The sequence below is a fragment of the Camelina sativa genome, chromosome 15 (assembly GCF_030686135.1).
Source record: "Camelina sativa cultivar CO46 ecotype springtype chromosome 15, ASM3068613v1".
In the NCBI taxonomy this organism is placed as follows: Eukaryota; Viridiplantae; Streptophyta; class Magnoliopsida; order Brassicales; family Brassicaceae; genus Camelina; species Camelina sativa.
Genome location: NC_141894.1, coordinates 15,701,067 through 15,715,951, shown reverse-complemented (window position 1 = coordinate 15,715,951; position 14,885 = coordinate 15,701,067). Strand labels below are relative to the sequence as shown.

The window sequence follows — 14,885 nt, the reverse complement described above, 5'->3', positions numbered from 1 at the left end:
CCAAACCGGCGAATTAAACCAAACATTTCCCAATTTATACTAAAAGACACCGTTCGGAAATTACCAAAAAACCCTATTTTTTATATTTGTATCTGAATCCTGACCATTTATATCTCCTTCTCACTCTCATCAGAGTTTTCACTTTTTGAAGTTTCTCCTCCACACGCCGCCGCCAAAGCCCCTCTTTGTAAACCATTTACTCCGCGCGCCGTCATGCAAGCCACCATCTTCTCCCCACGCGCCACCCTCTTCCCCTGTAAACCTCTCCACCCTTCCCACAATGTCAACTCTCGCAACCGCCCCTCAACCTTCTCCTGCTCTGTTCAATCCGTGACCGCTGATCCTTCCCCACCCGCCACTGACGCCAACAAGCTCAACAAGTACAGCTCGAGAATCACCGAACCCAAATCCCAAGGTGGGTCTCAAGCGATTCTTCACGGTGTGGGTTTGTCAGACGACGATTTGCTGAAACCCCAAGTTGGTATCTCGTCGGTGTGGTACGAAGGGAACACTTGTAATATGCATTTGCTGAAGTTGTCTGAGGCTGTGAAAGAAGGAGTTCAAAACGCTGGGATGGTTGGGTTTAGGTTTAATACGATTGGTGTTAGTGATGCTATCTCGATGGGAACGAGAGGGATGTGTTTTAGTTTGCAGTCTAGGGATTTGATTGCTGATAGTATTGAGACTGTAATGAGTGCTCAGTGGTATGATGGCAACATATCTATTCCTGGTTGTGATAAAAATGTGAGCTTTGCCCCCTCTTTTGTGTTGTTGTGTAAATGGAATGTCCCCCTCTTCCGTTATCTCCATGGATGTGTGGTTGATTTGTTCTATTGTTGTTTTTTTTTGTGACGTTTTTAGATGCCTGGAACTATTATGGCTATGGGAAGGCTTAACAGACCAGGCATTATGGTTTATGGTGGAACCATTAAGGTACTTTACTTATCAAATTGATGAAAGGAACAGTTCATTAAACCCTGAACCCTTGTGACTAGTTGGTTCGATAGCTTATTGACCTTGTTTTGATATGATTGCAGCCTGGCCATTTTCAAGAAAAGACGTATGACATAGTATCTGCTTTCCAGGTATCTATCTTTTCTTCTATCAACATCTTGTTTCTAAATTCTGAAGTTTATTTATGAGACTTCATTGAGTTTTTCAATTTTGGGATTAAGTTACAAAAATTCTTGGTGACTGTGGTGTCAAATCGCTTTAGTACTTGTGGGGTTCCTCATGTTTTTCAATTTTGTGTTTCAGAGTTATGGAGAATTTGTTAGTGGTTCTATAAGTGATGAACAGAGAAAGACTGTCCTCCATCATTCATGTCCTGGAGCTGGAGCCTGTGGTGGTATGTACACAGCTAACACAATGGCTTCTGCAATCGAAGCCATGGGAATGTCCCTTCCTTACAGGTGAGGCTTTCAGTCCTGAAGACCACATTTATAACATCAACTTCAAACATTTTGACAAATTTATGCTTAATTGAAAGTTATTTCCACAAGCACATTGGAGATCCTAAATTGTATGTGCAAAATGCTTATTCCAAAGATTCATATATTTGCTTATTCTTTTTTTGAAGCTCTTCGATACCAGCTGAAGACCCATTAAAATTGGACGAGTGCCGTTTAGCTGGTAAATATCTTTTAGAATTGCTAAGAATGGACTTGAAACCACGGGATATTATCACTCCAAAATCACTTCGTAATGCAATGGTTACTGTCATGGCCCTTGGAGGATCGACAAATGCTGTATTGCATCTAATTGCTATTGCAAGGTGACAGATTGATATGTTTTGCTTAGTGTTATTACCATGGAGAGCAATGGACCGTAGTAATGAATTGAAATGGTTTCAGGTCTGTTGGTTTGGAGTTGACCCTTGATGATTTTCAGAAGGTCAGCGATGCGGTTCCGTTTCTGGCAGATCTGAAACCCAGTGGGAAATATGTTATGGAGGATATACATAAGGTGCGGGCTTTGGCAAAATCGTTTTGCTTATTACTTATGTGTGTTTCTGTTGATCATTTTTGTAAGTTTTGTTGTTTGATCACAGATTGGTGGCACACCAGCTGTTCTTCGCTTTCTATTAGAGCATGGATTTATGGATGGGGATTGTATGACAGGTATTAATGCTCAAACATCTTGTAAACCCACTTAGCATTTTGAGTTGATGTGAAGTACTTATAAAACTGATTACATAACTACGCTTTTGTATCTCCTTACCAGTCACAGGGCAGACTTTGGCTCAAAATTTAGAAAACGTCCCCAGCTTAAGTGAAGGGCAGGTAGGATTGTTTGTAATTTTATTAGTTATCTCATGGAAATCTACTGGCTGTTTCTTCTTATTTATAATGGATGTTTAGTTATACAGTTTTCTAATTAATTCTGATATATTTTCCAGGAGATAATTAGACCTGTGTCAAATCCAATCAAGGAGACTGGACACATACAAATCTTGCGAGGAGACCTTGCACCAGATGGTTCTGTAGCAAAAATTACCGGCAAAGAGGGATTATATTTCTCTGGTAAAGTTGGTTCACTCCAATGCCTTCTTTACACTCAATATCTAGCTAATGCTTCTCGATTATAGGGCTTATGTAGTGGAACTATTTATTTTAGGTCCTGCGCTTGTATTTGAAGGAGAGGAATCTATGCTTGCTGCTATATCAGCAGACCCAATGAGTTTTAAGGTAATTTCCATTCTCGTATGAAGTTCGTCTCTAGAGCTGTTTATTTCTTTATATGCTAAAATGTATTGTGTTTCAGGGAACAGTGGTTGTTATCAGAGGAGAGGGGCCTAAAGGAGGTCCAGGTATGCCTGAGATGTTGACACCAACAAGTGCAATAATGGGTGCCGGTCTTGGAAAGGTATGACCAGTTTACTGGGTTATTGAGATATTTACTTAGTCTGATCAATTTTTATGTTCTAAGTTAAAGAACTCGCTTATGGTAGTCACCTGATTCATTTATCTACTTTATCCATATCCAAAAATACACACTTATACAAAGTGACAATATGTTGCTATTGGGTGCTGCAGGAATGTGCATTACTGACTGATGGTAGGTTCTCTGGTGGGTCACACGGTTTTGTTGTTGGCCACATTTGCCCTGAAGCTCAGGTCTCTCTCTCTCTCTCTCTCTCTCTCTCTCTCTCTCTCCCTTTTTCTCTATCTGTCCACTGGCTTCATTGGATTACAAGATAAATTTGATAGATCCATAGTACGGAAAACAAATGCTATTGTGTCAGTCATCATATTTAGCTTTAGCAAAATGGAACAATGGTAACGGTATGCCTGAATAGTTGATGGCCAGCTCTTATACAGTTATGATGATTTTGGGTTCTTTCAAATACTAAAAGCGATATTTATCTGATTTGAGAATGTGAAGATAATAATGCTGAAAGCTGTTATCCGGGTATGCTTACTATTTATATCTGCAGGAGGGTGGTCCGATCGGTCTGATAGAGAATGGAGACATAATCACCATTGACATAGGAAAGAAGAGAATAGACACACAAGTTTCACCCGAAGAAATGAATGAGCGTAGAAAGAAATGGACTGCTCCTGCATACAAGGTTAACCGCGGAGTTCTATACAAGGTATTATGAATTCATATACTGTGTATGTATGCATGTATGTAATTGAAGTCTCTTTGACATCTGTTGGATTAGTTTCTAATGAATGGTTTATGATATTCTAAAACAGTACATCAAGAACGTGCAATCGGCTTCAGATGGATGTGTGACTGATGAGTAAAATAACGATCTAAGAGGGAGTTTTTTGAATGAGCAGAAGGATGTAGTGTGTTCATGAGGGAATTTATGTACGTTTATTATTTATTTTAGCTTCTAGATCATGTTACTATGTGACTGATCATTAGACTAGATGCAAGGTTGGTTTTAAGGTTTTGTTTCTCTTTTTGTCAAAATAAAAAAACTTCTGTTGTGGCATTACGAATAAAAAGACAGAATAAAGACGGATTCGCATAAATAAGTCTATGATACGAGGAAGTGCACCACCAGCATATATAATGTGGGCAAATATTACACCATTTTATTACATTTCAGATCTCTTGACATAATCGTCAAAACACGGGTACAAAAAAAATCCATAACTTTATTACAAAATTAATTAGAAAAGAAAAAAGGAGTTTTCAAAATTATAATAACTCCTTATATGTAAAAATTTATGATATGAGTAGTTTTCTTACTTATCATTTCTTCTCATTGATGCCAAGAGTGTTTTTGACACCATCAACAGCACCCTGAGCCATGTTCTTCACTGACTCTCCAGTCTGTCCCCATCAACATTAATATAGATTAAACACAGTTTTGTAGTCGTACTAATTATTCATAATTATATACATAATTAGCTATGGTTAAACATTAGTTAATTAAGCTTACTTGTTGGATGATACCAGAGGCTTGTTGTTGGCCATGTTGGGCAGATTCTTTGGTGGACTGAGCCGCGTTAGCAGTCTTGTCGCGGGCGCTGTGTGCAGTTTCCTTGGCAGATTCTGTCCATTGCTCAGCCTTCTCCTGCAAAAACCAAATCTATTACATTCAGTACTTGTTGATAACAAAACTCAAATTCCATCATATTATAACTACAAAAAACAAGAGTAATTGGAATGGATGAAAAAGAAAAAAGGAAAAAGGAAGAGACCTGAGTTTGGCCCTTGGTCTGTCCAGCGTTGTAGGATTGCTGCAAGTTCGACATGATTATATCAAGTAAATGAGCTTTGATTGATTGATACTGTTATTTCGTTTTACGAAAAGTGTATTTATAGTGGGTTTAGCATTATTTGTGATTTCTTGATTATATTGTGGTCAAGAAAGAAACGAGTAAATTTTGGTGGAGAGATGTATGGGTGGCCATTTATGTGTGTTTGACTACTCTCATTTTTTTTTGTTTTACTTTAACAAATGAGAATATGCAAACTTAATAACAGAATAAGCCCAAAAAAGCAACAAATACAAGTTCCTCCTTCACAAGCAAAGAGTTTAAAAGAGTTACTGACGAACGAAGATCATTAGACGACTAGCGTATTAAGAGAAGACACTAATTAGGCTGGGGACGAGGGAGACGTTGCATCCAACGAGGCAAAACATACTGGGAAAAGAGGAGTTCGGTAATACCATTTGGTAATGCTGCCATATTGTGCATCTGCATATACTCACTGCACCCGTTAAAACTCAAGATGCAATCATCCATACACTTGTTGCTATCGTCTGCAGTTTCCTCGTGAAGCCTAAACTCATGTGTCCTCAAATTATACAAGATCAGCATTTCTTCGTTCGTGCTCCACAAGTATATGACCTCAGAGTTCAAAGGATGCATCACCACAGGAAAATAATCTGTACCTAACTCAATCAAAGGCTCCAAGCTGACATCCCAAGAGAGCTCCCACGCCTCAGGACCAGAAATGTACTTGACCAGCCTCCAAACCCGTAGTGTGCGGTTTCCATTCTCAGTGAACTCGTTGAAATACACTATAGACCCTTCCGAGGTTGTGATGGTTCTCCTAAAACGTGATAACTCCTCAACTCCTCTATCTGGGAAATTTACGAAACCAGACCATCTATCATCATGATGACCACCATAGAAATCGTGAGCTACAAAGTTACTGGTGAAGCCGTAAATCCAGTGAACAATCCCATTCAAAGCAATTGACTTGTGCTTCATAAACCAGAATAAAGTATTAAGACAAGTCACATGTCGAGTTTCCCACGTCCCTGTATCAGATGAGTATATTACTAAATCGACTTTATCTTTAGTAGGAACGAACAATTCTAGTTTCGTGCGAATCAACCACACAACCTTGTAACTCACAACGATACCACTCTGCATCTTCGTAACCAATCCACTGTCGTTCAAACGATCGTAGGTCCGTAATATCTCAAGATCTTGCAAAGAGAGGAAAGGAGGCAGAGGGATTTGAAACCATTCTTGAAACAGAGGGTTTCCAACGTAATACATAGGAGTTCCATCGGTAGCTTCTGCGTAAAGCAAGACCAATCCATCGGTGCAAGCTAAGACTTGTAGCTTCTTGATTGCTCTCTCGACGAAAAAACTCATTAAAGATCCCGGAGAACGAGTAAGTCCCCATGTTTTGCATCCATGATGACCAATGATTTCAAGTGTCAGATTGTGAGGTTGCGTCGTCTGAATGATTGACCACGAGATTGAAGAAGATGAGTTGCGAGAGATGAAGTAATCTCTGAAGAAGTCTGAATCGATCAAATCTTTCCATCCTTTGCTCGTTGATCTGAATCTTGCGATGCTCTTCAATGGTAGTCGCGCCAAGACTTCCATCACCATTTCTTGAATTTCCATTTTTTAGGTTTAGTGTTCTCGACTTATTCTTCTTCTCCTTCGGTTGGGTTCTATATATATATATAATCTATTTTCTCAAGAAAACACAGAACCCGATGAAATGAAAAAGCTCCAATAACAATTTTTCGAATTAAACAAATAAACCGTTAAACCAATCTTTAGACTTTACAATATTAGTATATCAAAATTATAATTTGAGATACGTACATCAAATTAAAAATAAGATGATCGCTCATTTCTAACGGAAATTTTGACATTATATCTCTTTGTTCTGTATCATGTAGTTATCTATTACAATATATGTATGATAAATTCATTCTTTATCAAAAGATTTGTTGTAGTACATTGGTTAATTTCATCTCAACTGATATATTTTTGGGTTCGAAGCACGCTAGGTTGCATGGAAACGCGGAAACAAAACGTTTCAGAAACGGGAAACAATTTTTTTCAAAGATTAAGTAATGGAATCGTGTAGGAAACATATATACACATATATATATATATAAATATAATAAATCCCCAAACATAAAAACTATATTAAAAAAATTTCTGAAACAACACAAATTCAAAACAGAAATATTAAATAGTTTAAAACTGTAAAAAAAATAAACGTTCAAAATCAATTTTTTTTTACCAGCATCACCATATATTTAGGGATTTTAACTTTTATGCTACTAATTATATTATATTTTTATCATTATATGTATCATAAATTCTTATACTTTCAATTTGTTTATTTATTAAATTTTGAAATTATAAAAAAGAGTTTACATCGCGTTTCCAAAATGGAAACAGAGTTTCTATCGTGTTTCAAAACAGAGATTTTTTGGAGTTGTGTTTCTGTGACTTGTTTCCGAGTTTCCACGAGTTTCCGTTTTCGAAACGTTTCGGAAACAGGAAACGCACCTCAAAAAGAGTTTCCATGCAACATAGGAAGCACGGCAGCCTAAAACAAATTTTTGGTTTATATTATGTAATTATTTATTATTTATTCATATATAAAACAAATTCATTAATTAATAAAAAATCCATTATAGTGCACTGGTTAAAAGTTATAACCATCCTGAGTGATCTTTTCAGTTTGATCGATGTCTTTCTGGGTTTGAAGCCCAGAAAAGGAAAGAAATTACAGTAAAACCTCTATAAATTAATAAGGTTAGGATCGTAAAAACCTATTAATTTATAGAGGTTTTAATTTATCAATAAACTAATAATTATTAATTTATAAAGAAACTTTTCTAATTTGGTTAAAAAAATGATTTAATTGTTATAATTAATATTTTTATAAAATTAATTACAAGAAAAATAACAATTATTATATTTTGAAAATAGCACACAAAGATTTTTATATAGTAAAAATATTAAAAATAAACTCTAATTAAAATTAATGTGTATATATATATATATACATATATTTTGATAATTTTATATAATTATTAATTTATATTATTGATGGGACTATATATTTATAATGGATTTTCAAAAAAATTATTATCTTATTATATTATCGAACTATGTCCAAAATTACACTAGTCTCGACTTGTGACCGAAGAAATTTATTAATTTATAGAGATTATTAATTTATCGAGTATTAATTTACGGAGGTTCTACTGTATTTGGTTTAGGATTATGTAGTTATATATTTTTAATATATATGTAGTATAAATTCATTACTTAACAAAACCCTGAAATTTACATCTTAACAAAATCTTTGTGTGCTATATATAAATGAATAATTTGTTCATTACATAATTGTTAAACGGTTTACATCGAACAAAAAAAATGGTTTACATCGAGACAAGTCTCTCAAAAGTGGTCTCATCGGTAAACACAATATCTCTTAAACGGAGGATCTTTAGATAAGGGCCCTGATTGGTGATGACTTTTAATACTTTAAAATTATTTAAAAGTCTTAAAAGCATTTTATTTGCCAATCAAATTTTAATGACCTGACCCGGTTCAGATAATTGTTGGGTTTAGTTTTTGGGCCGAAATTTAATTAAAATTTAGGCCCATTAAGAAAACCCTAAAATTGATTCCATCAAAACAACATCGATTCCATCGTTTTCACTTCTCACTTTTGTCCATTTGAGGTGAAGAACAAGATCTCCTTTTAACCTAGGTTTTACTCGACAAAAGAATCGAATCTGCAACAGAATCTGTTGTATTGGTTGAAATCGAGAAAAGGTCAGAGTGAGGGTTTGAATTCTCATTCAGATGAGGTAACTTTCTCAATTTTCTTTTTATTTGGTAACATATGCCACGGGTCTGAACTAGTGGGGATGTGGGGATGTTGTCGTGTAGTTGTTGGGGTTTGTTTCGGGTTTTCTTATTACTCGAAAGAAGAAACTTTTTGTTTGATTCCTTTTCTCGTGGTATTGTCAATTAAAAATTAGACATGTCGTGTTTGTGTCGGGATTTTGCAGTTTTGCCGTCTTGTTTGACTTCTATTGTCTCATAGAGTTGTAAATAGTCATCGGGAACTTTGACTTTGACCTTTTTTTTTTTTTTTTTTTTTTTTTGTAGTGCGAGAATATCTGTGAAGGTGAAATGTCACCATTCTGGGGAATTCAAGATGGTGGATGGTGTGTTAAACTACGTTGATGGAGTTGTTTGTACTTTGGAGGTGGATTCTGTCACAATCTTTGAAGATGTATTGATGAGTATGCTTGAGAAGCGAATTAAGCACATTGGGAAGATGTGGTACAAGCTACCATTTGAGGATTTATCTGATAGGAAGCCTCTATGGGAGAATGTGGATGCCAATAAGAAGAAATTGGTTGCAAAAGGACGATGGATGGGAGAAGTAGATATCTATTTTGAGAAGGAAGTAGGAGAATGTGTTGAAGGTGTAGACACAAGAGCGGTTGGAAATAAAGACACGGCTATTGGAGGAGAAAAGATCACAGAAGAAACACAACTACTTGTCAAGGATGTCGCGTGTGATGATAATGATGAAGGTCAGAATTCGGAGGCATGTTTATCTGAATCATCAGAGTCAGATGTTGAGGCTGACATTGTTGACGAGGAGGCTGAGGTTGTTGAGGAGGACATACAAATTTTCAACAACCAAAACTACGAGGAGCAGATACCGGATGAAGATGATGTGTATCCAGCAACTGATGATGAATCTGGGGATGAGGAAGCACAAACAGAGAGGATGCAGAGAGGTGGTTTACTTGATGGTGTGTTTAGTTTGAAGCAAGTGTTTAACAGTGGGAGTGAGTTTAAGAAGAATGTGATCAAGTATGTATTGAAGACTAGGCGGAATGTTGTGTATGATAGGTGGGAGAAGGAAAGGCTTGGTGCAAAGTGTAAAGCAAAAGGCTGTGGGTGGAAAATTTATTGTGCTGTGGAGAACCCTATCGGAAAATGGATGGTGAAGACCTATGACTACGACCATCAATGCCATCCAACAGGACGATGTGAAATTGTAAAGACTCCTGTCATTGCTGATTTATTCCTTGAAGATATTAGGAGGGATCCAGAGATGAGTGGTCTAGAGATTAAAGATGAGATGAAGAGGAGGTACAACATCATTATCTCACCAAACCAGGCAAAAGTTGCAAGAAGACGTGTATTTGATAAGCTGCAAGCCGAATGTGATGAGCAGTTCGCAAGATTAAGAGACTATGAACTTCATCTAATAACGTAAGTTAATATGATTTTGGCCTTAGTCTTATTATTTTTTATTTCTTATTTGGTTTATTATCGTGGTTGTCTTAATAAGTTTTTGATTTCTTTTAGGTCTAATCCTCAAAGTACAGTGGAGATCAACACAGTAGTAAGAGCTGATGGTCGTGAGGCATTCCACCAAATTTACATTTGCTTTGAGCCGTTGAGGACTGCTTGGAAGCAGAATTGCAGACCAGTCATAGGTTTGGATGGAACATTCTTGAAGAACTCTTCAAATGGGATGATGCTTACTGCTGTTGGAAGGGATCCTAATAACCAGATTTTTCCAATAGCATGGGCCGTGGTAGACTGTGAGAACTATCCCAATTGGGAATGGTTTGTGAAGAAGATTAAAGCAGACTTGGAGTTGGGGCTGGGTGAGAACATCACTCTCATATCGGATATGCACAAAGGGTTAATTCACGGAGTTGCTACTGAATTACCAATGGCAGAGCATCGAGCTTGTGCTAGACACATCTACTCTGCCTTGAAGAAATCAAACAAGGCAGATATGTTGAAGCCACTGTTCTGGAGAGTTGCAAGCAGCTTCAATGAAGCTGATTACAAGGAGAATATGGCGATTTTCAAAGAGTTTGATCCTCAATCTTGCCAAACTCTACTTAGGAAGGATCCAAGTACATGGTGCAGAGCATTCTTTCAGGTTGGTTGTTGTTGTGCGGATACTCACAACAATCATACCGAGTCATATAATAGGACACTGAAAATTGCAAGGAGGAAGCCATTTGTTCAGATGCTAGAGCTGATAAGGAGGGATGCTATGCAAAGGGTTGCCACCAGGTCCACTATTGCTGCAAAAGAAACTGCAAAGTACACAAAAAAAGCAAGAAAAGAGCTGGAGAAATCATGTGATGAAGCTCAATATTGTGCCATGATTACAAGCACAGGAGGCGAGTTTGAGATTGTTGAGTTTGGCACCGGATACTTTGTGAATCTGAGTGCGCGTACTTGTGCATGCAGGAAGTGGGATTTGACTGGTATCCCATGTCGTCATGCTGTATGTGCGATCAGAGAGATGAATTACGAGGTAGAAGACTATATGTCAGACTATTACTTGACTGAGAAATGGCAAGGGACATATAGGAGAGGATTGAGGCCTGTCAATGGTCCTAAGTTCTGGAAGGACTCTGGAAGACCACGGATTGCTGCACCGCCTTACAAGCGTCCTGCAGGGAGACCTAAGGGCAAGGCAAGGATCAAAGGTCTTAATGAATCACCACGCAAAAAGAAATCTGACAAGAAAGTTGGTCGGGAAGGAAGAGTTATGCACTGTGGTCTCTGTGGTGAAGCGGGTCATAATTCAAGACGGTGTCCACATGAAGTATGTCTCTACCATATCTTTCTATTCCTTTTGGTTATGTTTTAATGGTAGTTTTCTTATATATCTTTCTATAGTCTTCTGAGAGCAGGGCAAAGAGAATAAGATTAAATGGAGAACCAGGTCAATTGGAAGCTCAAGATCAATCTGAAATGGAAGTAGCATTTGCCGCAATGGAAGCACCTGGACCTGAAGCTGGACATCGAGCTGAAGAACCTGAAGTTGGACATCAAGCTGAAGAACCTGAAGTGCAAGATGTTTCTTCATCCGCACCACAGAGAAGCTGGGTCGAGAGGATGCTATTTGGATGAGGGACTGATTTGTAGAAGGTTTTTTGGATGGTTAAATACTTTAATCGGCTGTTTTGGTGACATACTTTAATCGGATGACATATTGACATGTCAGGTTGGTTTTTTGGATACATTATTGACATGTTAGGTTGGTCATTGGTACATGTGAGGTTGGTTTTTTGGATACATTATTGACATGTTAGGTTGGTAATTGGCACATAAAAGGTTGGTTTTTTGGATACATTGTTGACATGTTAGGTTGGTCAGATTGGTTTTTTGGATACATTATTGGTCAATTTGGGCATGTATTTGGTTACTTTAAACACTTAATTTGGTAATTGTTCAAGTGTTCTACTTCTTTTTCTAAACAAATTCTTTACCAAAAGCCAAATTCACTAACCAAATTCATACAAACAACAACAAATTCAATACAAGGCCACTAACCGAAGGCATTACAAAGCCACTAACCGAAGGCATTACAACCAAAGCTCATTCAAACAACAACAATGCTCAGCCAAAAACAATGGCTCCAACAGCCCATACAAGCAATCCTGTCAATCCAGTGATGACAATGCGTTGACGATACATAATTCTTTCCATCTCAGCATTCTTTGATGATATCTCCAATTGTTTCTTCTCCAAATCACCACGAAGCTCCTTAATTGTCGATTTTAGTTGACTGATCATCTTAATCTTCTCGTTAATTTCAGCTTCAGCTTCTACCAACGCTTGTCTCGGCCAGCCTTTCACCTCTTCTTCATCAACCCACCTAAAGTATTTGCAATGAGCGTTCCCACCTTCCTTCAGACACATCAATTGGAGACTTCAATTGGAGACTTCTTAATCAACAAATCTCACCACCTAAACATTCTTAATAACACTTAAAGAACATACCTTGTACAACTCACACCCATAAAACTTTCGATGTGGATTTCTTGCCGTCTTAGACTTGAAAATCTTTGCCACAAATCTGCTGTTACAATCACAGACTTTGCGCCCCCCAAATCTGCTGTTACTGGACGATCCCGAGCTTAATTCCATCTTTGAAATGATGAACACTAAGAACCCTAATAGTCGACTCGACCTTTCACAGCGACTGACTCGAATATCTTTGTTTTCAAGAAACCGTGTTTCACCTGTGAGAAGTGAAAACGATGGAATCGATGTTGTTTTGATGGAATCAATTTTAGGGTTTTCTTAATGGGCCTAAATTTTAATTAAATTTCGGCCCAAAAACTAAACCCAACAATTATCTGAACCGGGTCAGGTCTCGGGTTCGGGTCAATAAATCTGATCAGGTCTTTTTTTCGGTTCCGACGAGTCAATGGTAGGTCAACGTCGGCGTAAATGATCCGGTAAACCGAGATTCTATGTGTATGATGTTGAGCACATAACATCATATACTTCATACATGTGACCATGCAATACATATAGGTGATGTAGTTGAGTGTCCTTTATCATAGTTGGCATGTGTGGCCATGCATTCCGCCATACTTCAGGTAGCTCACAATCTTTTTTCCTTAAAGTTTCTACAGCCACTTTAATTTTTTTCTTCTTTATTTCCTTTCTTTTTTTTAAAGCTTCAAAATGACGCTGTAAAACTAACAAATTTACAAAACTTATTTTTTCTTTCTCCATCATAATTAAAAACTCTATATAATTTTATATATATTTTAATACAAACATTTTTTTATAGATTAATTATCAGTATTTTTTCTCTTTCTTTTGATATCCACTTCTCTTCACAAATTTATTATTTTTATTATCACCTTTGTATTTTCTTATAATTTTGTTTTTAATAAAATTACAGTCACAGTTTTAAAAGTTTGTTTTTTAACAATCAGATTTTAACAGTTAAAGTATCTACAGCCAAAGTCTCTACAGCCAAATTTTATACAGCCAAATTTTTACAGTCAAAGTCTCTACAGCCACAAATAACAGTCGTTACCAATCGGGGCCAAGGTAAAGAAACAATGGATAAAAGATTCACTAATCTATAAGTGAACATCTTTTCCACATCATCATTAAAGGAGATAGCCCATAGGCGCCATACGGTAGAAGAATGACCACAAAGTGAAGATTTTTTTTTTTTTTTGATAGCTCAGGAGTGATCCTAAAGGTTTCCTAGGCCCAAAGACTAATCTCATAGAAGAAGATTAGAAGCAACATGTATTATTATACGCATAGAAGAAGATTATAGAAAACAATAGCACGGTATACTTGTTAGATTCACCTAATTAAGGTTTGGACAAAGTTATAATCACCATACTCATCCTTAGACCACCAAACTTGTTAAGAGAAACACAAGAATTGTAGTTAAATGCTTATATATATGGATATGATATGAAAAACGTTTCAAAGCTTCAATGTTCAATTCATCAAAGCACTTTTGAAGCATTATTCTCTTTATCTTGATAGTTTTATCATATTATGCCACTGCCCAATGGACCGTCTTAACATTTTGTGTATGGCCATTTAACACTACAACACAATCAAATTTTTTCTTCGGTGGTATCTCCCAAATCTAGACAGCCTTGTCTCTACTACATGTTGCAAGCAACGAATCAGATGCACTCCATGATCCACGCACGAGATTTCACAAGTCAAGAAACGAAGATACCTACATGAGAGTACATATCACATATAGGGAGACTTCTCAAAATTTGCTTTTGGTTTTATAGCACACAGAACCACGATTAAACCTGTAATATATTGGATTAAGAGGAGAAGAAAATTCACAATTGGAGCTTTCTTCTTTTTATACTGGAGACTGCAAGTGCTGCCTTGTATGTTCGACAGGGCGTTTTCATTTTTTGGAAATTTGACCGCACTCCTTCATGTCATTGGCTTGCGGCATATGTCTACATATTTACATGTATAAATCTCCAATCAGATTTATACAACTACAAGAAACACACCAAACCAAATCGATCTAAGGAGGAATAAGTGAAAGAGTGCGTCTCTCATTTTTTTTAATCTCTCATCTTTCTCTGCTTCAGATTATGTTATTTGTTTCAACGCTGTCTTCTCTTCCCTTTATTCCTCGTGAAAGATCAGCTTGGTATTTGATTTTATTTTTTGGGTTACCTAAATTCAAATTTGGTTCTCTTAAATGAGTGTTAGCCGATTAAGCCCTATATAGGCTTTGTAACATTTACCCATTTATGCTTTTTAAAATATTAACATAAGAAAAAAAAACCTAGAGTAAAGTGACATGGAACCAAGGATTATTACTAGAGAAAAATGATGAAT

The 14,885-nt window shown here is 36.8% G+C and overlaps 4 protein-coding genes and 1 pseudogene across 4 annotated transcripts; 2 read left to right on the top strand and 3 right to left on the bottom strand.

Moving 5' to 3' along the window:
• The first annotated feature begins 46 nt into the window (after positions 1 to 46).
• Positions 47 to 3,986, top strand: LOC104746960 (dihydroxy-acid dehydratase, chloroplastic). The gene is made up of 14 exons (XM_010468518.3): positions 47 to 744; positions 862 to 933; positions 1,038 to 1,085; positions 1,258 to 1,412; positions 1,580 to 1,774; positions 1,854 to 1,965; positions 2,051 to 2,120; positions 2,224 to 2,282; positions 2,399 to 2,522; positions 2,617 to 2,687; positions 2,764 to 2,865; positions 3,036 to 3,116; positions 3,437 to 3,595; positions 3,702 to 3,986. Exons 1-14 carry the CDS (start codon positions 214 to 216, stop codon positions 3,750 to 3,752), a joined length of 1,830 nt encoding a protein of 609 aa, XP_010466820.1. The 5' UTR covers positions 47 to 213; the 3' UTR covers positions 3,753 to 3,986.
• LOC104746959 (uncharacterized) lies at positions 3,980 to 4,803 on the bottom strand. Its single transcript, XM_010468517.2, has 3 exons — positions 4,662 to 4,803; positions 4,400 to 4,534; positions 3,980 to 4,290 (listed from the first exon to the last, which is right to left on the bottom strand). The coding sequence occupies exons 1-3, from the start codon at positions 4,713 to 4,715 to the stop codon at positions 4,210 to 4,212; spliced, it is 270 nt and encodes an 89-aa protein (XP_010466819.1). The 5' UTR covers positions 4,716 to 4,803; the 3' UTR covers positions 3,980 to 4,209.
• Positions 4,804 to 5,057: 254 nt separating this feature from the next.
• LOC104748526 (putative F-box protein At3g23950 pseudogene) lies at positions 5,058 to 6,332 on the bottom strand (annotated as a pseudogene).
• A 2,536-nt stretch (positions 6,333 to 8,868) lies between these two features.
• LOC147926697 (uncharacterized) lies at positions 8,869 to 11,987 on the top strand. The gene is made up of 3 exons (XM_087487803.1): positions 8,869 to 9,983; positions 10,080 to 11,346; positions 11,421 to 11,987. The coding sequence occupies exons 1-3, from the start codon at positions 8,908 to 8,910 to the stop codon at positions 11,652 to 11,654; spliced, it is 2,577 nt and encodes an 858-aa protein (XP_087343929.1). The 5' UTR covers positions 8,869 to 8,907; the 3' UTR covers positions 11,655 to 11,987.
• A 21-nt stretch (positions 11,988 to 12,008) lies between these two features.
• On the bottom strand, positions 12,009 to 12,745 carry LOC147926696 (uncharacterized). Its single transcript, XM_087487804.1, has 2 exons — positions 12,528 to 12,745; positions 12,009 to 12,434 (listed from the first exon to the last, which is right to left on the bottom strand). The coding sequence occupies exons 1-2, from the start codon at positions 12,672 to 12,674 to the stop codon at positions 12,144 to 12,146; spliced, it is 438 nt and encodes a 145-aa protein (XP_087343930.1). The 5' UTR covers positions 12,675 to 12,745; the 3' UTR covers positions 12,009 to 12,143.
• Between the last annotated feature and the right edge of the window lie 2,140 nt (positions 12,746 to 14,885).